General features: G+C 42.9%; 1 protein-coding gene across 1 annotated transcript in view; it reads left to right on the top strand.

Moving 5' to 3' along the window:
- The window catches only part of tmem266 (transmembrane protein 266), a 92,384-nt gene that overhangs the window by 64,363 nt on the left and 1,625 nt on the right, over nucleotides 1-26,396 (top strand). Inside the window, exons 5-11 of the mRNA XM_034176500.1 lie at nucleotides 5,634-5,788; nucleotides 10,580-10,653; nucleotides 22,027-22,083; nucleotides 22,216-22,354; nucleotides 24,431-24,546; nucleotides 24,872-25,064; nucleotides 26,266-26,328. Of these exons, the coding sequence (XP_034032391.1) occupies nucleotides 5,634-5,788; nucleotides 10,580-10,653; nucleotides 22,027-22,083; nucleotides 22,216-22,354; nucleotides 24,431-24,546; nucleotides 24,872-25,064; nucleotides 26,266-26,328 (797 nt within the window). The remainder of the gene's footprint in view (nucleotides 1-5,633; nucleotides 5,789-10,579; nucleotides 10,654-22,026; nucleotides 22,084-22,215; nucleotides 22,355-24,430; nucleotides 24,547-24,871; nucleotides 25,065-26,265; nucleotides 26,329-26,396) is intronic.

Here is a 26,396-nt window from a genome sequence, read left to right on the forward strand (position 1 = left end):
AGGTGTGATCACTCCTTTTTAGATGCAGACTAACGAGCAGATCTGATTTGATGCAGGTGTTAGTTTTGGGGATGAAAATTTACAGGGTGATTCCATAATTTATTCCTCAGAATTGAGTGATTCCATATTTTTTTCCCTCTGCTTGGTCTAAAAAAGTAACCGTTACTGACTGCCACAATTATTTTTCCTGATGTCTTATAGTGTTTCTTAAAGCCAGAAAGTTGCCATTTGAAATTACTTTAGTTTTGTGTCATGTCTGTGATCTGCTTTTTTCTACAAAATTAAACAACTGAATGAACATCCTCCGAGGCCGGTGATTCCATAATTTTTGCCAGGGGTTGCATGACCTGATATTCGGGTTAGAAAAGGAGTAACCCAAGGGTCATATTCGGGTTTTTAAAAACCGGAATATGAGCATATTCGGGTTTTTGCAGGTGTTTACATGGCCGTGCGCAAACAGGTTATTGCTAATATTGCGGTTATGAAAGGGTTATTGGCTGCATGTAAACGTAGTCAGTCTTGAAAGTGATTTACTAAGCCCCAGTAGCAAGTGGATGACAAATATTACTTGTCGAAGCTTATACTTTTATTTTTTCATTAATTATTTCTATAATTTGTGTATATAAACAACTGTTTTCACGTTTGAACAGAAATTATGACAGTTGTATTTATAATAGTTTCTAAAGGACTTATATCGCTATATAAGACACTCACACATTACATAGCTGGTTTGCTGGATTATAGTTTGTATATGCATCAGCATATATTTAATAATTTTGAAGAAATCTTTATAGTCATGTGTTTTTTCATTATATTCTAAGTTGATTCACTGTACCCCGTGAATTAGTATCCAGGGGACAGTGAATCAAAAATTTTAAAATCGATTTTAAACACCTGTAAATTACACTTAGGGAGACATAAATAACACAGCCTTATAAACAATAACTTGCTGTATTAAATCCAGAATAGAATGACCTAAACTTATGCATAATGTGTTTATGCTGCTACAAAACAACATTTCTGATCCACTGTGCCCCGGCTTCCCCTATATCGCAGACATGAACGACTGCAGCTCTTCAGCATCTCACCATGTCTTTTAGGTCCTTCAGACTTTTTTTTTTTTTTTTTTGAACAAATGCTTCAGGTGAGCATTAGTATGGCTAAAACATTTCAGCTTCTGAAACTCCCCACCTTTTTAAGCATTTTTCTTTTTTTGCCTTTCAGCTTCTGCGGGTGAAGCCTCCCAGACCCCCCTAATTACAGCCCTTTTAACCCCCTGCCACATTAAGCATTTTTTTTAATGTAGATGTAAATTAATATTCAAACTTTTCAGCTAGTTGACAGTAGGGCTGTATAATATGGCCAAATTATCGTATCTCAATATTGTCATATCAATATGCTATATGATATGACTATGATTTCATACAAAGTCCAGCAACAGTGAAAATGAAACATTCTTAAACAAAATAGTAATAATACCACACTCATTTTGCACTCATCATAACGTTAGGATACTGTGCCCTCCAAAAGTATTGGAACACTTGGTATTTCACACATTTGAATTTGTTTATGCCCTTTCAAATACAAGAAATAAGGGCCTTTCACACTGAATGCGTCAGAAGCGTCAAAGATTGGTCTAAAAAGCATTATTTTCAATGTTGCTTTTCAGACGCGTCAGAAGTGTCGCGTCAAAAGCTGAGCTAAAACGACACTTCTGACGGGAGCACACATTGCCGCTTGTCGGCAGGCTGACGTGGTCAAAGTTCAATCCAATCCAAATTTCGACACGCTGAGCCGTGACATAGCTTCGCGCTGTCCAATAGGAACGATGCGTCAGGCCAAAACACGGAAGACTAGTGGCAGAAACCACTGATCGATATAAAACGGATTGGTGCAGAAACCACTGATCGATACAAAACGGATTGGTGCAGAAAACACTGATCGGTACAAAAACAGAAATGTGTCACGGGACTGTTCATTTATAGAGCAGTTTTCTGAAGAAAAATCCTTGGAAATGTTTTGTTGTTGTTGTTGTTGTTGTTTGTTACCTCAGAATTTCTGATTACTGTTTAAAAAAGTTTAGAACACTTGCAATTAAAATAGCTAAATAAATCAATAAATGGTTCTTTAGAAACCTTTCATCTGTAAATTAAAACCACCTGTTATTTCAGATTAGATAATTTCTTGTTTAACATAAGGAACCTTGGACATTTATTTTTAGACAAATAAAATAACATGGAAACTTGTACATTTTTTAAAGTCTGGTAGATTATATCTCATTTCAACGAGAACAACAGACACTGTATATAAATACAAATGTTTATTATAAAAGCAACATGAAATAATTTAACAATGACTGCAGTGTGATTGTAAAGTAGGATTTCTGTGACATAAACTTCATGATGAATTTGTTAAATGGTCATTTCAACTTGTAATTTCGCCAAAATATGTAGTACTTTCTGGCAAATTGTAGCTGAACTATCAGGTCGTCTTTTTAAGAAAATCCTCCTCTACACCACTTCACCAGGAAGCTGGATTTTATATTCTTATTTAATTTATATGAAGTTATAGAGATTTGGTGTTGGGTACAATGGCCAAAAAGCAGCTTTGGTGTCAGTGGTTTCTTCCAGCTGATATCATCAGCAGACTGTGATGTTTTGTGAGTTAAGCTGTGTCTGGTGGAGCACCCTCATGGCTCAGTATTCTGGATCACTAAAGCTTGTTAGCTGCTTCAGGGTTGTTCTAGGTGTATTTGTGGCTTCTCTCACTAGTCTCCCTCTCAAGCTCTGTCATTCTGTTTTTGAGGATGACCTGTCAAGAATTTTCATATTTTCATATTTTCCAACCACAAACGTCTGTAGAGTTGTCTTGGTGGTTTCCCTCACTAATTGCTTTCTTGCGTGATCAGTGTTTTTCTTTAGAACTACAGACTCCAGACAGATTTACCAGACAGCACCATATTGGTGGTATTTCTGAATGACTGATTGACATGAACCCCAAGTTATATTCAGTGACTTTGAAATCATCCATGTATCTATGACTTTTTGAAATAAAACTGGCTGTAAAAATATTTGTTTTAGTTTTTTTAATGCAAGGTTAGTTTGTCCATTGACTCATCTTCTCTGAAAAGGAATGCATTATAAATACAAATGTCTGCAGTTCCTAAATCTCCACTATAAGGGAACACATCTTGATTGTTTCATTTCATCTCCACAGCGGCAAAAATAGAAACAGTGTCACTATCCAAATACTTAAGGACCCAGCAGTAGAGTGGTCAGTGCCACAAGAACATAGTTATACTAGACATAAAATAGTGTGTAAAAAAATTTGCACTGCATTGCTAAAGTATCCATGCAGACAAGTGCCCCCTACTGGACAATATTTTAAAACGTGTATGTGTGTTTTGCTAATATTATCTTTGACCTGTGATATTTGCACTCTGCACCAATGTTACATCAAAAAATGGCACCAAAAACACACCCACCATTTTTACTTGTGTGCACAGCGACTCTAACTCTCCTCTCTCCCCCTCCTCTTTCCCTACATGCCTCCTCTTTCGCCTTCTGTGACCCCCTCCTCTCATGCCCTCTGTGACTCCCCCTCCTCTCTCACCCTCTCTAACTCCCTCCTCTCATGCCCTCTGTGACTCCCCCTCCTCTCTCACCCTCTCTGACTCCCTTCTTTCTCGCCCTCTGTGACCCCTCCTCTCTCGCCCTTTGTGACCCCTCCTCCTCTCTCACCCTCTGTGACTCCCTCCTCTCTCACCCTTTGTGACCCCTCCTCCTCTCTCACCCTCTGTGACTCCCTCCTCTTTCTTCCTCTGCGACCTCCCTCCTCTCTCGCACTCTGTGACCCCCTCTTCTCTCACCCTCTCTAACTCCCTCCTCTCTCACCCTCTGCGACCCCCCTCCTCTCTCGCCCTCTGTGACCCCTCCTCTCTCGCCCTCTGTGACTCACCCTTCTCTCTCGCCCTTTGTGACCCCCCTCCTCTCGCACCCTCTGTGACCCCTCCTCCTCTCTCACCCTCTGCGACCCTCCTCCTCTCTTGCCCTCTGTGACCCCTCCTCTCTCGCACCTCTGTGACTCCCTTTCCTCTCTCGCCCTTTGTGACCCCCCTCCTCTCTCACCCTCTGTGACCCCTCCTCCTCTCTCACCCTCTGTGACTCCCCCTCCTCTCGCCCTTTGTGACCCCTCCTCCTCTCTCACCCTCTGTGACCCCTCCTCCTCTCTCACCCTCTGTGACTCCCCCTCCTCTCTCGCCCTCTGTGACCCCCCCTTCTCTGTTGCCCTCTGTGACCCCCCTCCTCTCTCGCCCTCTGTGACTCCCCTTCTCTGTTGCCCTCTGTGACCTCCCTCCTCTCTCACCCTCTGTGACCCCCCCTTCTCTGTTGCCCTCTGTGACCCCCTCCTCTCTCACCCTCTGTGACCCCCCTTCTCTGTTGTCCTCTGTGACCCCCCTCCTCTCTCGCCCTCTGTGACCTCCCTCCTCTCTCGCCCTCTGTGACCCCCCTTCTCTGTTGCCCTCTGTGACCTCCCTCCTCTCTCGCCCTCTGTGACCCCCCCTTCTCTGTTGCCCTCTGTGACCCCCCTCCTCTCTCGCCCTCTGTGACCTCCCTCCTCTCTCGCCCTCTGTGACTCCCCCTCCTCTCTCGCCCTCTGTGACTCCCCATATCTCTCGCCCTCTGTGACCCCCTCTTCTCTCACCCTCTCTAACTCCCTCCTCTCACCCTCTGCGACCCCCCTCCTCTCTCGCCCTCTGTGACCCCTCCTCTTTCGCCCTCTGTGACTCACCCTTCTCTCTCGCCCTTTGTGACCCCCCTCCTCTCGCACCCTCTGTGACCCCTCCTCCTCTCTCACCCTCTGCGACCCTCCTCCTCTCTCGCCCTCTGTGACCCCTCCTCTCTCGCACCTCTGTGACTCCCTTTCCTCTCTCGCCCTTTGTGACCCCCCTCCTCTCTCACCCTCTGTGACCCCTCCTCCTCTCTCACCCTCTGTGACTCCCCCTCCTCTCTCGCCCTTTGTGACCCCTCCTCCTCTCTCACCCTCTGTGACTCCCCCTCCTCTCTCGCCCTTTGTGACCCCTCCTCCTCTCTCACCCTCTGTGACCCCTCCTCCTCTCTCACCCTCTGTGACTCCCCCTCCTCTCTCGCCCTCTGTGACCCCCCCCTCACCCTCTGTGACCCCCCTCCTCTCTCGCCCTCTGTGACTCCCCCTTCTCTGTTGCCCTCTGTGACCCCCCTCCTCTCTCGCCCTCTGTGACCCCCCTTCTCTGTTGCCCTCTGTGACCTCCCTCCTCTCTCACCCTCTGTGACCCCCCCTTCTCTGTTGCCCTCTGTGACCCCCCTCCTCTCTCACCCTCTGTGACCCCCCTTCTCTGTTGTCCTCTGTGACCTCCCTCCTCTCTCACCCTCTGTGACCCCCCCTTCTCTGTTGCCCTCTGTGACCTCCCTTCTCTCTCGCCCTCTGTGACCCCCTTCTCTGTTGCCCTCTGTGACCTCCCTCCTCTCTCGCCCTCTGTGACCCCCCCTTCTCTGTTGCCCTCTGTGACCCCCTCCTCTCTCGCCCTCTGTGACTTCCCTCCTCTCTCGCCCTCTGTGACCCCCCCTCCTCTGTTGCCCTCTGGTCCTGATTAGGTCAAACTGGCTGAAGCCCTGCTGTGGCCGGAGAGCAGCTCTGTGGCAGGTGTGTCTGCTGTCTGCTGGCTTTAACTGCTTCCTGGTGGCGTGTGTGGTCCTGGTGGTGCTGCTGCTGATGCTGGAGCTGCTCATAGACACCAAGCTGCTGCAGTGTGAGTTCTAATACCAGAGACGACATGACATCAGCTCTGTGGGGAACGTGATTTTGATGAACGTGGCATGAAACTGATACTCATGTACAATAACGTGCTCATTTGTGGCACCTGATTGTGACTTTACTGTGCATGTGAACAGTGCAGAAACTGTTCTAAGGCAAGTTCCATCCTCACAGGCCATTTGTTATCTGTTTCTTAGTGAGATTATTTTACGGTGGCCTTGGTGATCACCAGACCTGTGCTTTGGAAATGAAAGAAACTGACAAACCTGCTCATTTTAAGATGCATGTGTGACTTCAACAACACACACTACCAGTCAAAAGTTTGGGCAAACTTTCCCATTCAATTGAATGGGAAAGTTTATTGGCACAATTCATTGGCACAAAAAGAAAAGTTCTTAAAAGTTAAATCATTGATCACAATTTTCAGGCATCTTGAAGATAAAACAATTAACCAAGAAAATAATCGTTTGACTTTGCAAGGTTGCAGGTTCCATCCATTGTACAGTCAGATCATGTTCTTCAGGGTCCATTCCAGCATTACAACCTTTCTATTCGTATTCTGTAGTTAATCCAGAATACCCGAGGGAGCCACATCAGACGTATTCATCATTTGACATCAGAGAGAATCCTCGTCAATCACAAGTAGAAGGTCAGGGTCGTGACCTGCAGGCCTGAGGAGGCGTGTCACTCCAGCGGGATCTCGATGCATTCACATCTTTATCGTTCCCCTGGGACAGACAAAGGAAGAGAGTAAGACAAATGTATGCAGGGAGATTAGCAGAACAAACTCAATCAGGCTAAAGGGAGTTGGCGAGTGGAGGAGTGTGGGGAGGACTGGAGCAAGATGAATGGACTGATAGACAGATCACTAAACACAACAAACAAAGACAGATGGGAGAGAGTTAGTGCGCGAAGAGAACTGATTCAGCTGATAGCCATGTGCTGTTTGAGGCTGTCCACTATTAGCCTGATGGATAGACAGGAGGACACAAACACATTCATGTGCACGGTACATGTTTATGAAGAAGCTGTATGCCTGAATGTACATCCTTTTAACACAAGGCAGGTGAAAACTAAAACAGCCTGATTAAATTACAGCATTGGTAACTCAAAACCAGTGGTGGACACAGTTCCACTAATCCGCTAACCACAAATGGTAAATGGACTGCATTTACGAGGTCTGTGAGAAAAGCATCTGACCTTTTTATTTTTTTCAAAAACCATATAGATTTGAATCACGTGTGATTGCATCAGCCAAGCTTGAACCTTCGTGCGCATGCGTGAGTTTTTTCACGCCTGTCGGTTGCGTCATTCGCCTGTGAGCAGGCTTTGTGTGAGCACTGGTCCACCCCTCTCGTCGGATTTTTATTGTGAATAAATGTCTGAACGATTTGGAGCTTTGCTGCATCAATTTTTTTCCAGAAACTGTGAGAGACCTCCAGGTGGACACCGTTCGGAAAATTAATATGGATTTCAGAGACAATTTTATGGGGATTATACAGATTAAGGAGTGTTACTGCCGCTTTAAGGACGGCCCACAACTGCTGAGAGCGCGGTGCGCTCCCAGCACCGATCGACATGCTCAGACCCCGCTGAAACAACCAGATCATTTCCAACATGAAGGCTTTGTTGATCCAGGACCTCGTCTGACTTTCATAAAAAGGCAGGAGACGTGGACATCAGCACTTTTTCAGCACATTCCACTGTTACAGGAGTTTTTTTCATGGAAAGAAAAGCGGAGGGACGCGCCACAGAGCCGTTCATTACGCGGGACAAAACCACCTCAGTGTTGGTCTCACAGCACGGCTTTCAGGTGGATTTCAGATGGATTCCAGTTGCTTTTCAGTCGTGTGATTATCCGATTGTGATTGTGCATGAGCTGGACATGCCCCAACATGTCCTGGAAGGCTGCATCACGGCGTTGCTTTGCGCCATGCGGCTCCACCGCGACGCGTGGAACTCCGCCGCATGTCTGTCTTAATGTGCCAAAAAAGTGCTGATGTCCACATCTTTTCACAATTCCTATGCTAGTCAGACAACATACCGGATCAAGACAGCGTCCAGTTTAGAAATGAACGGCACATTCCACTGTTACAGGAGTTTTTGTCATGGAAAGAGGAGCATGGCGCAAAGCAACGCCGTGATGAAGCCTTCCAGGACATGTTGGGGCATGTCCAGCTCATACACAATCACAATCAGATAATCACACGACTGAAAAGCAACCGGAATCCATCTGAAATCCACCTGAAAGGCGTCCTGTGAGACCAACGCCGAGGTGGTGTTGTCCCACGTAATGAACGGCTCCGTGGCGCGTCCCTCCGCTTTTCTTTCCATGAAAAAACTCCTGTAACAGTGGAATGTGCTGAAAAAGTGCTGATGTCCATGTCTCCTGCCTTTTTGTGAAAGTCAGACGAGGTCCCGGATCAACAAAGCCTTCACGTTGGAAATGATCTGGTTGTTTCAGCGGGGTCTGAGCATGTCGATCGGTGCTGGGAGCGCGCCGCGCTCTCAGCAGTTGTGGACCATCCTTAAAGCGGCAGTAACAGTCCTTAATCTGTATAATCCCCATAAAATCATCCCTGAAAGCCATATTAATTTTCCGAACGGTGTCCACCTGGAGGTCTCTCAGTTTCTGGAAAAAAATTGATGCAGCAAAGCTCCAAATCTTTCAGACATTTATTCGCAATAAAAATTTGACGAGAGGGGTGGACCAGTGCTCACACAAAGCCTGCTGACAGGTGAATGACGCAACCGACATGCGTGAAAAAACTCACGCATGCGCACGAAGGTTCAAGCTTGGCTGATGCTATCACACGTGATTCAAATCCATATGGTTTGTGAAAAAAATAAAAAGGTCCGATACTTTTCTCACAGACCTCGTATATAGCGCTTTTCCATCTGCATCAGACGCTCAAAGCGCTTTACAGCACCCTGACATTCACCCCGATGTCAGGGTGCTGCCATACAAGGCGCTCACTACACACCGGGAGCAATAGGGGATTAAAGACCTTGCCCAAGGGCCCTTATTGATTTTCCAGTCAGGCGGGGATTTGAACGGAGGATCTTCTGGTCTCAAGCCCATCACTTCCCCTCAAAGCTAGTCAAAGCTAACGTTTTCGTTTGCGGATTAGCTTTTCAGATAAATTTGAAAACGATCAGTGGACCAATTAACTTCTGATAAATTTAGTTCCGATAATTTTTTAGACTGCTAACATGTTTTTGCATCATAGTGAATAAAGCTTAGTTAAAAACATTGTGAAGTCTGAAATCAAAGATTTTAGTGCCTGCCTGTTACATGTTTGTAGCAGATAGACAGCTAAGAGTGGTACAGCTCTACCCTCTGCAAGCAGAGGAGAGCTGACTACCAGAAAGAGGAAGGAAGGAAGGAAGGAAGGAAGGAAGGAAGGAAGGAAGGAAGGAAGGAAGGAAGGAAGGAAGGAGGAAAAAGATCATTTCTCTTCACACCATACAGACTCACCGGAATATCACACAAGTCATGCACAGGCAGACAGTTTTGACTTATGGTTTTAAAAAAAAATTTAAACAAACTAATTCCAGACAAGTTATTGAAATTAACATGACATCTGTCATTTTATAAAGTGAAAATATCAGTTATATGTTTTAGTTTAAAGTAATGCACTAATTTTGAAAGTTTTAGCGTTTAGACAGACATGCCGCAATGAATTATGGGTAAATTAGTTTCCTGACATGAGTGGTTGGTTGGTCAGTATCACACACATTACTGAAACATGTGGTGGGTTTTACAAATAAATCTATATTTGTAAATATGTCATTTTTTTTCATTTGTAAAAAAAAAGGATATTTGAAAACTGAAAATTCGGTTTGTTAAGTGGATTTGGCACTTTTAGCAAATGTGTGGCGGCAAATGCTGTTCATACTGCCATGAACACTGCCATCTACTGTATCAGGATCAGTGTTCAACAAACAGGACCTAGGTTCAGGTTCATAGGTCAGGAACATGATCAAAAAATGAGATCAGAATCAGATGACTAATCAGTAATAAAGATCAGGATCAAAGCTCAGCCATCAGGATCAGTGTTCAACAATCATGACCTAGGTTCAGATTCAAAGGTTTGGAACATGATCAAAAATGAGATCAGAATCAAAGACAACTAATCAGTAATAAAGATCAAGATCAAAGCTCAGCCATCAGGATCAATGTTCAAGAATCAGGATCTATGTTCAGGATCAAAGGTCAGAGACATGCTCAAGACTGAGTTATCAGAATCAAGGATGACTAATCAGGAATAAAGATCGGGATCAAAGCTCAGTAGTCTGGCTTAACAGGACCTACATTCAGCTTCCAGGATTAAAGTTCAGGAACAAAAGTCAAGTACATAATCAAAGTTGAGTAATCATGATCAAAGATCTGGATCAAAGATGAGTGATCAGTGATCAGGTCAGCAATCAGGATCTAAGTTTAGGGTCAGAGTTCAGGAACATGATCAGAAATTAAAAATTAGGATGCAAGATAAAGAGTTGGGAACAGAGATTGGGAAGTTCAGCAATCTGGATAAAAGCTCAGCAGTCAGGACGTAAGTTCAGGATCAACAGCCTAAATGTGATCAAAGAAGATTGATCAGGATCACATTAGCAATTGGAAATATAGGTGAGCGATTATGGTCCAAAGATGTAATTTGAATCAAAGGTGAGTGTTCAAGATGGCATAACTGTTTGCCCACTTTGGCACAGTGAAGCCCTGCTAGAGGTGCACTCTCTCCAGAGGGCCCTTCTACTTTATTGATTGTGATTTATTTTTCCTTAGTTAACAATGCATTCCAGTGTGCCAGCATCATCCACTGGATCAGCCTGGTGATTCTGTCCGTGTTCTTCACTGAGGTGAGTCCCCCCATGCACACACACAGGCTCACTTACAGCTGAAGCAGCGATGATGATGGTGATTATTGCTGTTATGCAGTATATGTGTGGGGCCAATGAAGCATAATAATCAGGAAACACCCTGTGCCCTCACTCCCAGGATCCGAATCGTGCTCACAGCTGAAAGTGTGCTCAAGTATAAAAGCCACAGATGAAACTACTTCCTTTCAGTTTCTAAAATAAAACCCTCATACAGTAGGCATTGTTAACACTGGCACTGCCTTTCCAATTATTCAATTGATTTGCAGACTTCAGAATGCAGATGGGGCTTTTCTGTGCTGCGACTTTTAAATAATTTCTAGGCCTTGGGTGTGCTGCATTGATTCCTATTTACAGGCACCCACATTCATCTTGGTTTCTTACGACTGACCACAGTGCTGCTGTTTTATGTAACTGGACTTACCAATAAAAGCAACATCCTCATGATACAGTACATGGAGGCGTTTTGTGCTCCAGAGCAGCTTTGGGTTTTTGAACAGCAGTGGTGTTTGCTTTTGATAGTCCCTGCTGTGTCAGCAAATGGCACTATATTCAGTAGTGGGCACAGCTAACCAAAAAGTTTGCTTCAGCAACCCATACACTGGTCCAGCCGTGAGGCAGACAGCTTGAAAAGGAAAGCAGGTTTGACTTACGGTTTGATATCTTCAATTGAGGGAATATTATAATGAAGAGGTGAAGAGGGCAACACCAGAAGAAATGAACCCAGTGATAGAAGTGATGGTTAAAGCATACAATCAAAAAATATCTAGGGCTGTATCAAGAATTTACCACAGTATAATGGAATGTCAGAATAAAACAACATTATACATAAAGCACAAGTGCGAAAAAGAGTTGAATATCACGATTTCTGAAGAGGAGTGGTCTCACGTGTGTAACTCAACAAACATCCACAAATTCACTTACATGGAGAGAATTTAACTGGAAAAATTTATCCCTTTTTTTATTACGCCAAATTTAAAAAGCAAGCAATTATTAAAACAACAAAAATGCTGGAGACAATGTGGGCAAATACTGTAAATGCAAACCATACATGTCTTCTGGTGTTGCCCCAAAGTAGAACCGTGGGATAATGTGAACGCTGTGATAAATGATGTGCTTGGATATAGGATTACCAAGGAGTGCACCACCCTGTATTTGGCAAATATAGGTAAAGTTGTACTGAAAGTGGACAATTACCTGGTAAACGTTCTTCTCATGGCTGGCAGAAAGGCCATAACAAGAAAGTGGCTTGTTTCAGACCCACCTAGACAAAATTAGTGGTTAGATATAGTACAGGAAATATGTGTGATGGAACAAAAATTACTTATTGTTTAAGGTTAAAAAAGATTATTTTAATAGGAAATGGTGCAAATGGATAAGTTATATAAACAAAGACATTAACATTTAAATGGATTTTTTTTCTCACTTATCTAAATAAATATGTGAACCAAAACTGTAACACCCCCCCACCCCAGCTGATCCCATACTGTTTGATTACTGTTCTGTGTGCATACTTGTGAAAAATAAAATAAAAAGTAAAAAAAAAAAAAAAAAAAACTGTATCCCTGTGCATGGCTTGGGTGATATGCCAGCGAGTCTGTATGGTGTGAAGAGAAATTGGCTTTATTTTTCCCTCTTTCTTCCTTTTGCTCTTCACCTCGTTCCGTTCTGGTCACCATGTCTCTTTTGCTGAGAGAAGGCTGATCTGAGACAGAAGTGCTGGCTTGTTGTTGTATCAGTAGCTGCTAGTGTACTGAAGTCAATACTGAAAGTCAGCTTTTATCTGTAACTTCCATTACATTTTTTAGGGGTTTATCGGTTTAGCTTTATAAAAGTTAACTGTTCAGTTTGCGGATTAAATGTTATCAAAGCTAACTTTTTGGTTAGCGTGCCCACCACTGCACAGGTGTGCCTTAGGCTGGCCACAATAAAAGGCCACTCTGAAATGTGCAGTTTTATCACACAGCACAATGACACAAATGTCACAAGTTCTGAGGGAGCGTATAATTGGCATGCTGACTGCAGGAATGTCCACCAAAGCTGTTGCCCGTGCATTGAATGTTCATTTCTCTACCATAAGCCGTCTCCAAAGGTGTTTCAGAGAATTTGGCAGTACATCCAACCAGCCTCCCAACCACAGACCACGTGTAACCACACCAGCCCAAGACCTCCACATCCAGCATGTTCACCTCCAAGTTCATCTGAGACCAGCCACCTGGACAGCTGCTGCAACAGTCAGTTTGCAGAACCAAAGAATTTCTGCGGAAACGGTCATAAACCGTCTCAGAGAAGCTCATCTGCATGTTCGTTGTCTTCATCGGGGGCTTGACCTGACTGCAGTTCATTGTTGTAACCGACTTCAGTGGGCAAATGCTCACATTTGATGGCATCAGGCATGTTGGGGAGGTGTTTGCTTCACACGCGAATGGCTCTAGCTGGAGCGCTCCTCTGTGATTCAGGAAGCGATTACAGCCATTTTCAGCAGCCAACTTGCAGAGAAAATGATTAATCCGCTACGAAATAATTATTTTATATACGCAGCGTCTGGCAGTCAGTCAAATCAAATCAATTCAAATCAGTTTTATTTATATAGCGCCAAATCACAACAAACAGTTGCCCCAAGGCACTTTATATTGTAAGGCAAAAGCCATACAATAATTACAGAAAAACCCCAACGGTCAAAACGACCCCCTGTGAGCAAGCACTTGGCGACAGTGGGAAGGAAAAACTCCCTTTTAACAGGAAGAAACCTCCAGCAGAACCAGGCTCAGGGAGGGGCAGTCTTCTGCTGGGTCTGGTTGGGGCTGAGGGGAGAGAATCAGGAAAAACACATGCTGTGGGAGAGAGCAGAGATCAATCACTAATGATTAAATGCAGAGTGGTGCATACAGAGCAAAAACAGAAAGAAACACTCAGTGCATCATGGGAACCCCCCAGAAGTCTAAGTCTATAGCAGCATAACTAAGGGATGGTTCAGGGTCACCTGATCCAGCCCTAACTATAAGCTTTAGCAAAAAGGAAAGTTTTAAGCCTAATCTTAAAAGTAGAGAGGGTGTCTGTCTCCCTGATCCGAATTGGGAGCTGGTTCCACAAGAGAGGAGCCTGAAAGCTGAAGGCTCTGCCTCCCATTCTACTCTTACAAACCCTAGGAACTACAAGTAAGCCTGCAGTCTGAGAGCGAAGCGCTCTATTGGGGTGATATGGTACTATGAGGTCCCTAAGATAAGATGGGACCTGATTATTTAAAACCTTATAAGTAAGAAGAAGAATTTTAAATTCTATTCTAGAATTAACAGGAAGCCAATTAAGAGAGGCCAATATGGGTGAAATATGCTCTCTCTTTCTAGTCCCCGTCAGTACTCTAGCTGCAGCATTTTGAATTAACTGAAGGCTTTTCAGGGAACTTTTAGGACAACCTGATAATAATGAATTACAATAGTCCAGCCTAGAGGAAATAAATACATTAATTATTTTTTCAGCATCACTCTGAGACAAGACCTTTCTAATTTTAGAGATACTGCGCAAATGTAAAAAAGCAGTCCTACATATTTGCTTAATATGAGCATTGAAGGACATATCCTGATCAAAAATGACTCCAAGATTTCTCACAGTATTACTAGAGGTCAGGATAATGCCATCCAGAGTAAGGATCTGGTTAGACACCATGTTTCTAAGATTTGTGGGGCCAAGTACAATAACTTCAGTTTTATCTGAATTTAAAAGCAGGAAATTAGAGGTCATCCATGTCTTTATGTCTGTAAGACATTCCTGCAGTTTAACTAATTGGTGTGTGTCCTCTGGCTTCATGGATAGATAAAGCTGGGTATCATCTGCGTAACAATGAAAATTTAAGCAATGCTTTCTAATAATACTGCCTAAGGGAAGCATGTATAAAGTGAATAAAATTGGTCCTAGCACAGAACCTTGTGGAACTCCATAATTAGCCTTAGGGCCCTGTCCCACTGGTGTTTAGGAGGATTTGCGGATTGAATGCGCACAAAAGTGGCCCACATCCGCCAAACAACCGCGATATCCGTGTAACATTCCTGTATGAGTCGGCCGCCATCTGATCACGTCCGGGATCATCCGCAGAGGCACGCATGTCCGCAGCCAGGATTTTTGAGCAGCTCACAAATCCTGCTGCGGATGAGGTCCGCATCAGTGCCTGAACACATACTGAAGACATACGCAGGACATACACAACCATGCGCACCGCATATCTCCTGTCATCCGCTGATATCCGCAACCGATGGGTTGGCGCGGCTTGGCGGCGGACCGGGACAGCGTGCAAAACAGGAAATATGACGCGTGCCCAGCACGGCCACATCATGGTCGCAAATGGTATGTCGCGCATACAGACTTATGTCTCTTTTGTCCTTTATTTCACAATTATGAGAGAGTTTTTGGAGCGAGCAGCAGCACCACAGCAGGGGGAGAGGAGTTTTTTCCTATGTGCGCGCGCGAGCGAGTTCGTCTGTGGAGAATATTTTATTAATTAACTACACAGATGTATAATAAAACAAATGGTGACTGGTTTATAAACACAATTATGATAGAGTTTTGGGGGGAAGAGCGAGGAGCAGTACCACAGCAGGCAGCAGAGTTTCTTTTTTTTATTATTATTATTGCTTACATGCGCGCGCGTGAACGGGACTCGGGAGCCGAGAGTGAACGGGAGTGCATCACGGCCGCTGTGCCCCTCATGTGGGCGCCTCCGCGCTCGCCTTCGCTTCTGTTCCCTGTTATATCCGCTTTTCTTCCTCATGCAGTCGCTGACCCACCCCGGGACATCTGTCATTTCCGCCCACCTTTGTTGCGGATGCTCAGCTTTTGTTTCCTCATTTCATGCGCAAATCCTCCTAAACGGCAGTGGGACAGGGCCCTTAGTCTGTGAAGAAGACTCCCCATTTACATGAACAAATTGTAATCTATTAGATAAATATGATTCAAACCACCGCAGCGCAGTGCCTTTAATACCTATGGCATGCTCTAATCTCTGTAATAAAATTTTATGGTCAACAGTATCAAAAGCAGCACTGAGGTCTAACAGGACAAGCACAGAGATGAGTCCACTGTCTGAGGCCATAAGAAGATAATTTGTAACCTTCACTAATGCTGTTTCTGTACTATGATGAATTCTAAAACCTGACTGAAACTCTTCAAATAGACCATTCCTCTGCAGATGAGCTGTTTTACAACTACCCTTTCAAGAATTTTTGAGAGAAAAGGAAGGTTGGAGACTGGCCTATAATTAGCTAAGATAGCTGGGTCAAGTGATGGCTTTTTAAGTAATGGTTTAATTACTGCCACCTTAAAAGCCTGTGGTACATAGCCAACTAATAAAGATAGATTGATCATATTTAAGATCGAAGCATTAATTAATGGTAGGGCTTCCTTGAGCAGCCTGGTAGGATTGGGGTCTAATAGACATGTTGATGGTTTGGAGGAAGTAACTAATGAAAATAACTCAGACAGAACAATCGGAGAGAAAGAGTCTAACCAAATACCAGCATTACTGAAAGCAGCCAAAGATAACGATATGTCTTTGGGATGGTTATGAGTAATTTTTTTCTCTAATAGTTAAAATGTTATTAGCAAAGAAAGTCATGAAGTCATTACTAGTTAAAGTTAAAGGAATACTCGGCTCAATAGAGCTCTGACTCTTTGTCAGCCTGGCTACAGTTCTGAAAAGAAACCTGGGGTTGTTCTTATTTTCTTCAATTAGTGATGAGTAGTAAGATGTCCTAGCTTTACGGAGGGCTTTTTTATAGAGCAACAGACTCTTTTTCCAGGCTAAGTGAAGATCTTCTAAATTAGTGAGACGCCATTTCCTCTCCAACTTACGGGTTATCTGCTTTAAGCTGCAAGTTGGTGGAACAAAGCATGGCGTCCAGCTGGTAGCATTACCACGACGTGCGTGTAAGTGCGTGCATGAAGTGTCAGCACACTTTAAGGCACACCTGTGCAATTATCATGCTGTCTAATCAGCATCCTGATATGCCACACCTGTGAGGTGGGATGGATTATCTTGGCAAAGGAGAAGCACTCACGAACACAGATTTAAACACATTTGTGAACAGTATTGGAGAGATATAATGTCTTTTTTGTATACAGAAAAAAATTTAGATCTTTGAGCTCAGCTCATGAAAAATGGGGGCAAAAACAAAAGTTTTGCTTTCATATTTTTGCTTAGAGTATATTATAATTGCCAAGTTGCTGTTGTGTGGGCCGCTGAAGAGGAGGTACTGCTGGCCCACCACCACCAGATGGCGCCCTGCTTGGAGTGCGGGCTTCAAGCACGAGAGGGTGCCGGAGCCACTGGGAGTGACAGCTGTCACTGTTCATCAGCACCAGCTGTCACTCAGCCAACTCATCACCATCTCCATAAAGGCCGGACTGCGACTCCACCTCCTCGCCGAGAAATCAACTACCAATCAGGTAATTTTCTCTGCTGAACAAAACCTTGTGTAATAGTCTGAACTTCTGTTGCAGCCGTTTTCCTGTGGTGATTGCCTTATCTGTGGGATTGGCGTTTGGTGTGATCAGCGACGGCTTCGCTTCACACCCCAACCAGATAAGTGGTTAGACAGGAGCTGCATGAGTGTGTGATTGGAGGTGGAGGTGCTCCCTCCTTACTGAATACAGACTGTGGGATTACTGAGTGTGCGACCTCACACTCATCAGGACTGTCTCTGTTCTCTGCCAGCAGTACCGGGTCTGACTGCTGAAGACAGCGGCCACCTGGGGCGCAGGGCTTGGCTGCTCCGGTGTTCTTCAGCTCCGTTGGCAGTGGAAGCTGTGTGGGATCCGGCTCTTCTCTCGCCAGGCGTCTTCTATCGTCGAGCCTGCCCACACATCACCTGGTGTATGATTGACAGTCACTATATTGTTATTGTCTGTACGTCGTTGTGCGATTCACAACATTAAATTGTTACTTTTGGCTTATCCATTGTCCGTTCATTTACGCCCCCTGTTGTGGGTCCGTGTCACAATACTTTCACAACAGTTGCCTCTGTGTACGTGCGTGTGTGCGTGAGAAACTGGGGAGAGTTGTTATTTCTCATTTGGTATGCTTATGTATTTTGGGTCAACAATGAATACTGTGAAAATGGAAAGTTGATAGGACAAATATTTTTGGAGAAATTAGGAATTTTAGGTAACCACTAAGCAATGCACCATGAGAGTTTGTGGTTTTAAATGTTGTTATTGTGGTTCACATTAATTTAACATTGTTTTCAGTGTTATTGATTTATTGTGTTTTTAGTTGAATTGCTTTAGTCAGCTTAGTTAAGTCTAATGTTGCCGTTACCATGAGTGAGTTAAGTTTCATGTTGCCAATGTCGCAGACTGAATGGTCCACCCTAAAAATCGGTTCGCCCTGCCTTCACTGCACATGCATCATTTTGGTGCTCAGCAGCATAATTTCTGAGTGTCAGCAGCGATTCACTGATTATCATCTCATTTCTGCTTAAAAATACATTACAGTCATCATCTATCTTAGCGAACATATATCTGAAGCTTTTGTACAACAGTCAATTACAAATAAATTCAACATTATTTCGTAATAAAAGAAGGCGGACCAATCAAGAGTGCACAGCAGTTGCTGCGGCACCTACATCATGTCAGAGCGCCAGTAACAACTCGTCAATTATCGCCTCGTTTTCTGCTTAAAATGGCCTTGTTTCTGTTGAAAACTGACTTTACAATGATTTAAGAGGTTTTACCTTGTCATCTGATGGTTAATAATCACATTATTCTCTTTGATCGCTTTGGGTGTAGAGAGTCAGAATCAGACATGCTGCTGTAGTCCCAAATGACACATGTGCAGTGAAGGCAGGCTGGACCAATTTTAGGGGGGGGAGACCGGTAACATGAGTGAAAACTGCAGTGTGTTTCATGCCTACCTAAAATTAGAAGCAGGAAAGACAAAACGTCAAAAAAAAACAAATTACAAAATAGAAGTAAACACACTAGTTCCAATTTATTACACGCAACTTAATTTCTGTACTTATTTGTTGTGGTTTCTTTTTATGTGTGTATTACTTGGGCTGTTGCTGACATTTGGGGAAAATTTTGAAATATATTTACTGAGAAAAATGGTGACGTGTTCAATACTTGTTTTACCCGCTGTATCTGGGTCTAGTATGTACTACAGTAATGTTTGGTATTTTGTACTAAATATTCAGATGCAGGGGTTTATGACATAAATGAAACTGCTTAAGAAACTCCTTGTTTCAAACCACTTAAAATGCATCAGTGGTGACATCTAGTGGATACAATGCAAAAAGAAGTAGGCAGTGCTGAAATAGAAAGGAAGGTAAAAAATTCTCTAAAATCAGCAGAACAAATATCTTGACTGACAAAAGTTGAGGCATTTAGGATGATCTGTTTGAGGATTCAGTGAATGTTGATTTTGAACTTAAAAACAAGTGTCTTGCTCTGCCTCTGAACATAAATGTGATGTTACCTTTGGAGGAATAAAAAAAGTCTGGTCCGTAAGTATTTGTACCGTGACTTAAAAAAAACAAACACTCAAATAACTGAATGAGTTATAGGCTCCTGTGGTTGTGACTGCAGAAAATGTGCATAGTACAGCATTTGCCTGTTGCCAGTTGCAGCTTTCTGGTGGAGTGACACAAAAAGATCGTCATGCAAGAAAACAGATCAAATAACAGCTGGAGTCTCCCATGTGCCTTCTGGCAAACTGTATATAAAATTTTGGCTCTTTTTTTTTAGAAATTATTTCTCTGTTCCACTCTATCATGCTGTATATGTGGTGATTCAAGACAAAACTATGCAGTTTCTGCAATCATAGGCAGAGAAATCTGTAACTCCTTCTCCTGGGTGTCTTGGTGGCTTCCCTCAAGTCTCCTACTTTAGATGGTCACTCAGGTTTTGAGAACTGCCTACTCCACACAGATTTACCATACAGCACCATACTCTGAATTTCATAACTATTAATGTGAATGAAGTCCATGACATATTCAATGACTTGGAAATGGTTGCAGGTCTTTCCCCTGACTTGTCTAAAAAAAAAAAAAAAAAAACTGGTTCTGAAAGTAGGGCTGTCCAATATGAAGATTTGCATCATTTGGAGATGGAAAAAACATCTTGTTTCATATTATTCTATATGGTTTGTCTCATTCTTATTTGGAAAAAACACTCATTTTGTCTGGTGTTCAAATCAGAGAGGAGCAGAAGTAGAAAAGTCCAATGAAGCCTTCAAGGACAATAAACAAAAATGATCTGCAGAGGTGGCTGTGTTCATAACTGCTGTGAAACACATTCATAATGGTTTATTTTTACAGATTAAATGCCATTTCACTCTCAGGCACGCTCTCACACCCTGGTTTCTCAGGCAGTGTACATTGGTGTCTTGGAGGCACAGCCTTGAAGGGAAGCCTGGGGGGTGGAGGGGAGATCAGTTTTAAAGGTTTCAATTCTAGCAGACTTGTGTTTATATTTTTGTTTTTCAGTTATAATATGTATATGTTGCGGACATGAACAAACAAAGCTCTTCAGCATCTCACCATGTAATTTAGGTCCTTCAGGCTTTTTTGAGTAAATGCTTCAGGGGAGCATTAGCATGGCTAAAACCTTTCAGCTTCAGCTTCAACTAAACATTTTTTGTTGTTGTTGTTGTTGTTTCCTTTCAACTTCTGGGGGAGCTTCAGACCCCTCGCCTTATAATTTTTTTTTCCTTTCAGCTTCTGGGGGGGGGCTGGGGGGCTCCCCCCCCCCCCCCCCCCAATTACAGCCCTTTTAATCACCTGTGGCTTTTTACGACAATGTTATCCAGTTTATGGCTTTGTCTACCATCGGTTTGTGGCTTTTTACAACGTTTTCCAGTTTGTGGCTTCGTCTACCACCAATTTGTGGCTTTTTATGACAAAGTTGTCCAGTTTGTGGCTTTGTCTACCATCAGTTTGTAGCTTTTTATGACAATGTTTTCCAGTTTGTGGCTTTGTCTACCATCGGTTTGTGGCTTTTTATGACAATGTTGTCCAGTTTGTGGCTTTGTCTACCATCGGTTTGTGGCTTTTTACAACGTTTTCCAGTTTGTGGCTTCATCTACCACCAATTTGTGGCTTTTTACGACAATGTTGTCCAGTTTGTGGCTTTGTCTACCATCGGTTTGTGGCTTTTTATGACAATGTTTTCCAGTTTGTGGCTTTGTCTACCATCGGTTTGTGGCTTTTTATGACAATGTTGTCCAGTTTGTGGCTTTGTCTACCATCGGTTTGTGGCTTTTTATGACAATGTTGTCCAGTTTGTGGCTTTGTCTACCATCGGTTTGTGGCTTTTTACGACAATGTTGTCCAGTTTGTGGCTTTGTCTACCATCGGTTTGTGGCTTTTTACGACAATGTTGTCCAGTTTGTGGCTTTGTCTACCATCGGTTTGTGGCTTTTTACAACGTTTTCCAGTTTGTGGCTTCGTCTACCACCAATTTGTGGCTTTTTACGACAGTGTTGTCCAGTTTGTGGCTTTGTCTACCATCGGTTTGTGGCTTTTTATGACAATGTTTTCCAGTTTGTGGCTTTGTCTACCATCGGTTTGTGGCTTTTTGTGACAATGTTGTCCAGTTTGTGGCTTTGTCTACCATCGGTTTGTGGCTTTTTACAACAATGTTGTTTGGTTTGTGGGTTTTTTTCCCCACTGGGCAGATTTTTTTCCCCCCATTTCCGGTTTGTGCCTTCATCTACCACAGAGTGAGCTTTGCGCTGCTGCGCGGCGCTTCGCTCATATTAAAAACTGAAGTTTAGAATGCTTGGAAAGTCAATGAGTAATTGTTTTTGACATGCTTAATTATACCTTTGCCCAAAGGTTCCAACTAAAAGGAGAAAAATAAATTTAGTATGAGTGAATACTTTTTGTTGGAATCTATTTAAAATGTAATGAAAAAGTACACCTTTCCATATGGTTCATATATTAACTATAACTCTTTAAATTCAGAGAAAATGTAAGGGTAATGTATAAATCATTATCAGGATGTGAGTGTGTGGTGATATTGCTCAGCTCTAATGATTTGTATGAAAAATAATCCTGTTTCATGTGTCCAACTACATATAAGCTCGAAAACTAGAGGGAGAGCATAAAAACAACTGTAATTCCTCAATCATTCGTGTGATATTTCTTATATAAACCTCTTGAATTAAAGATGAAAGTGTACACTACAAGAACATCTTGATTCTTTCATTTCAGCTCCAGAGTTGATGCATGCAGATGAAAAATTACATTTTCACTGTCCAAATACTAATGGACCTGGCTGTATAAACTTATATGACTACCAAATGCCTTCTGTTTTCATCACCTAGTCTCCTTGTGTGTCCTTCCTTCTCCCTGTGGATCTCAGACGGTGTTCAGGATTGTGGTGTTGGGGATATGGGATTACATAGAGAACAAAGTCGAGGTAAGCGCCCAAGGGACCCATTAGTCCTGACTCGGGGCCCTTTTCACTGCAGTCTTATCCTCAATGTCACATCTCAGCATGGCTGCACAGAGCCGTGACCTTGTGTGTGTGTGTGTGTGTGTGTTTTGTCAGGTGTTTGATGGAGCTGTAATCGTCCTCTCTTTGGCCCCTGTGGTGGCCTCCACAGTGGCCAACGGCCCCAGCAGCCCCTGGGACGCCATCGGTCTCATCATCACACTGCGCATCTGGAGAGTCAAGAGGATCATTGATGGTGAGTGTGGGAGGGGCTGGAGGCGAATGTGTCTGTCCTGTCCTTCAACATCAGGTAACACATACACAGCGTGCACTCTGCATTATCGACTACATTCCCTCTTGAGGTTGTTTGCCAAACTCCACTCCATTCCACCTCCAATCCCCCTTACCCCCACCCCTGCTTTTTCCTGTACTTCGTCATCAGGAATGCTGGTAGGACAGCATCTGTCCAAGTTAAGATACAGTGTTAAAAGCACAGTCTATGAAGGGCTTAGACGGCCCCCCAACACACAGCCCCTGCCCTATCACTCCAATTTTATTTATTTATTTTTTACAAAAAAAGAACACGTGATAGTAACGTTATAGTTTTTGCCTAAATTTGTCTTTAGTTAATCCAAACACAAACTAGCACCACACTCAAAGCACACTCCTTAGCCAACACTAATATCCAAGTTCAGAATTTTTTACCTTTCAAGGTCAAAGTCGTGTTAGAAATGTTTCGGAAGATGAAATATAACACAAACTATAGATCAAAAAGGGCTTTTCAATGTTGAAATCAAACAGCCAATATATCCGCAATATGGATCTCGTGCGGATCAAACATAGTCTATTCATTAAGAGTGCCAGTTTGCGCCTCATTGTGACAAATGAGAGTGGTTGACTCACTTTTGATTGAAATATAATGCCAAACGTACATCAAATGGGCTTTTCAGTATTAATTTCAAATGTCCACAAAATCCACAATCTGGATCAGATCCGGATCAAACTTTGTCGGGTGATTGCAAGTGCCAGTCTGCACCTGGCTTTCAATTATGAGAGTGATTGGAGCACGTTTAAGATATAATGTAAAATATACATTAAATGGGGTTTTCAATGTTAAAATTTAAATGGCCACAAAATCTGTAATCTGCATCAGATCCGGATCAAACTTTCCAGTCGATAAAGAATACCATCCTACATAATGCTCTCAAATATGAAAGAAATTTGATCTTTTTTGACAGTTAGGAATTTCTGAAAATTTGTTCAATGTTAAAAATGGGGATTTTTCCAATTTTCTAAGATTTTTCCTGAATTGAATCAGTTCTTGCCCATCAGGATATGAATCTTTAGTAAAAATTTTATAACGATATATGAAAAATTGTGGGCTCCAGGCTGTTCACAATTAAAACCATTAGATAATCAAATAAACAGGCAAAAACATAACCTCCAGCAAGAGGTTATGAGTTTTTAATTACTTTTGATTATCCATTCAGCTACGACTTTACAGAACATGTACATTTCTTTTGACAGCCCTAGAGTAGACAAAACCTTGAAATCTGCTCGGGCGGTTCACGGACACTGGGCTGATGACCAAGGACAGAAGATTGGGGCCTATTAGCATGAAACTTTGCAAATTAAGGATGACATTAAATCCATGTTTTACAAATGTTGTTCAGGTTTTGTTTACCACTGTCTCATTCATAAACATAGAAGCAAATGGGCCTATACAATATTTTAATTTCTAATTTAAAAAGACAAATTTTTTGTACATATTTTATTTACTTTTTTTTTGGTTTTATGAACAGATTTGGGGCTGTAATGCAATGTGAAATTTCTGCCACACTTTACCGGTAAGCACATCACAGGAGACTCGAACGCAGATTGATCAGTTTTCTTGTACTAAAATCCAAATGTTCCATGAAGTTGTGTAACTGATGATGCAACAGACAAAAGCCAATCACAGGCACAGAAGCACTCAAGCCATCTTGGTGGCTTCCCTTACTGGTCCCCTTGCATGGTCACTCTGAACTTTTAAGAACTGCGTACTCCAGATTTACCATACTCTATGTATTTCTTAATGATTGATGTGAATAAAGTTGGACATACTCAGTGACTTCAGAGATGTTCATGTATCCATGACAAAAGTAGCTGCTGGAAGAGCGATGGTGTAGCTCTTGTTCAGTTCTCGCTATATTGCATTTATTTCTAAACGTATTTTAAATACTACATTTAAAAATTCAGGGTTGCACTAATTGTGATCAGGGTTGTATGTGAGCAACTAAAATGTGGATGTTTCTGATGCTAGATGCAAACATTCTTGTGCTTTTTGTTACAGCCTATGTGCTTCAAGTGAAGGTTGACATGGAGCTGGAGATCCAGCAGTATGAGAAGGCCAAGGCGGTGAGGGACGAGCAGCTTGACCGTCTCACTCAGATCTGCCAGGAACAGGCAGTACGTCCTTTTATCTCTGAGCATCCTGCAGAGGGCAGCAATCTCTCCTCAAAAATGACTAAAAATTTGTAACAGTGCAATGTAATGCTTTTTACAGCAGGCTTGTGGATATCAGCAGCTAAGTTTAGCTTTATAAATTATGATAATCTTCCAGCTTGTTCTTTTATTGCATCATCAGCTCAAACCAGAGAAGGGACAAAGTGTCTGCAGGTTAGAAATTAGAAGATATAATGTGTAAATGAGATTCCAGGACAAGAATGGATGGAGTCTTCGGTGCAAAACAGGTTAAAATGTTCTTCAGTTCTCACACGTTCTCTTTGTTTAGTTTGAAATCAGGCAGCTGAGGGCCCACCTGGCCCAGCAGGACCTGGATCTGGTCGCAGAGCGTGAAGCAGCCATGCAGATCCACCATATCTGGGGTAAACAGAGCAGCAGTTTCCAAGAGGTGGATGGACTAGCTCCTGGAACTACAGAACATCATGGACCGGCAAAAGCTCGAGAGCCTGGGGGGCCAACAGGTAACAGTCGTTAGAGGATTAGGTGTCCAAACAGCAGGCATCCACAAGGAGCTCACAGTAGGAGCTACCTGAATTCAGGTGTTTCAGGGATACGACCAGGAGGTCCCCTTCCTCTGAATTAGTCATTACATCCAGGTGGGAAGAGACACCATGACAGTCCCAGAACACGATAGACTTACTCATCTCATGTGGGAATGGCTGAAGAATGATGTAAAGAGGGGATGAAAATTAACAGTTGCAGCCCTAAAAATATATGATTTTATAATATGCAAACAGTTTAATTCAAAGTAGAAACAACCCTTCACTTTGGGTTTGGTAGCCTCTTTTAGTGGTGAGGGATTTGGGGAATACATTGTTCTTTCTCAGCAGAAAACCACATTGCTGCCTGCAGAGCTTCACCGATCTTCAAAGCCTGGTTTCTACTACTGCACCAAAGTCATAGTGACTGATCAGCTGTGTGTCTGTACTGACTGCAACTCTGCACACCTCCCTATTCTCCTTCTTTAACAAAAAAAATAAATAAATAAAATAAAAATGTCTCTTAAGCTGCTGCTGCAGATTTTATTAAATAAGCAGGTTAAAAATTCCACTGCCATCTCTCATAACCAAAACCACGCCTCCACTGGTATGTCATCTGAACCAGGGGTGAAGAAAAGAGAACTATGAAGGGCCAAGGTTGTGTACCTTTTCCTTGCTGGCTGGTTCCCGGCTCCTCGTTTAGGGTGGAAAAGGAGGCAGGCACACCCTGGCAAACTGAGTGATCTCACATACAGGAAGTGGGGACACATTTTTTTGCTAGTCTCATATTTTGTGTCAGTCAAAAGAAAAAAAACACTTGGCCTAAAAACTATTTATGAATAGAATTTTAAGTGGTGAAAAATAAATATGCATAATGATCGCAGTGGAGGAGGGAATCAACCCAGTGGAATAAATAGCTTGCATCTCTGAGCCAATCAGAAGCCCTCAGTGAGAACTCTCAGCCAATGACATGGTGAAAATCGCTGCTGAAGCAGCCAACTTTTCCTTGCTGCCCATCATCACCGCAGCAGCTGATTCTAGACTATCACACCTCCATACTGCACCTGCTGTTACCCAACTACAGCCAAGTATCTTTGGTTTAAAAAGATTTCAGACTCTACTGTCTACAGTCATGCATGTGAGGCAAAACACAAAAGATCAACACTTTTTTTTTTTCTTTCAGATCATCTTGGTCAAGACGACATGAATAACTACATCAGCCAGTATTACAGTGAGCCGAGTAGTGGTGAGCGTCCACCAGATCCTGTCTCGTAGTCCATGTAGCACCACAGTTGTAAACTTTGTGTGATGTCC

The sequence above is a fragment of the Thalassophryne amazonica genome, chromosome 8 (genome assembly GCF_902500255.1).
Source record: "Thalassophryne amazonica chromosome 8, fThaAma1.1, whole genome shotgun sequence".
In the NCBI taxonomy this organism is placed as follows: Eukaryota; Metazoa; Chordata; class Actinopteri; order Batrachoidiformes; family Batrachoididae; genus Thalassophryne; species Thalassophryne amazonica.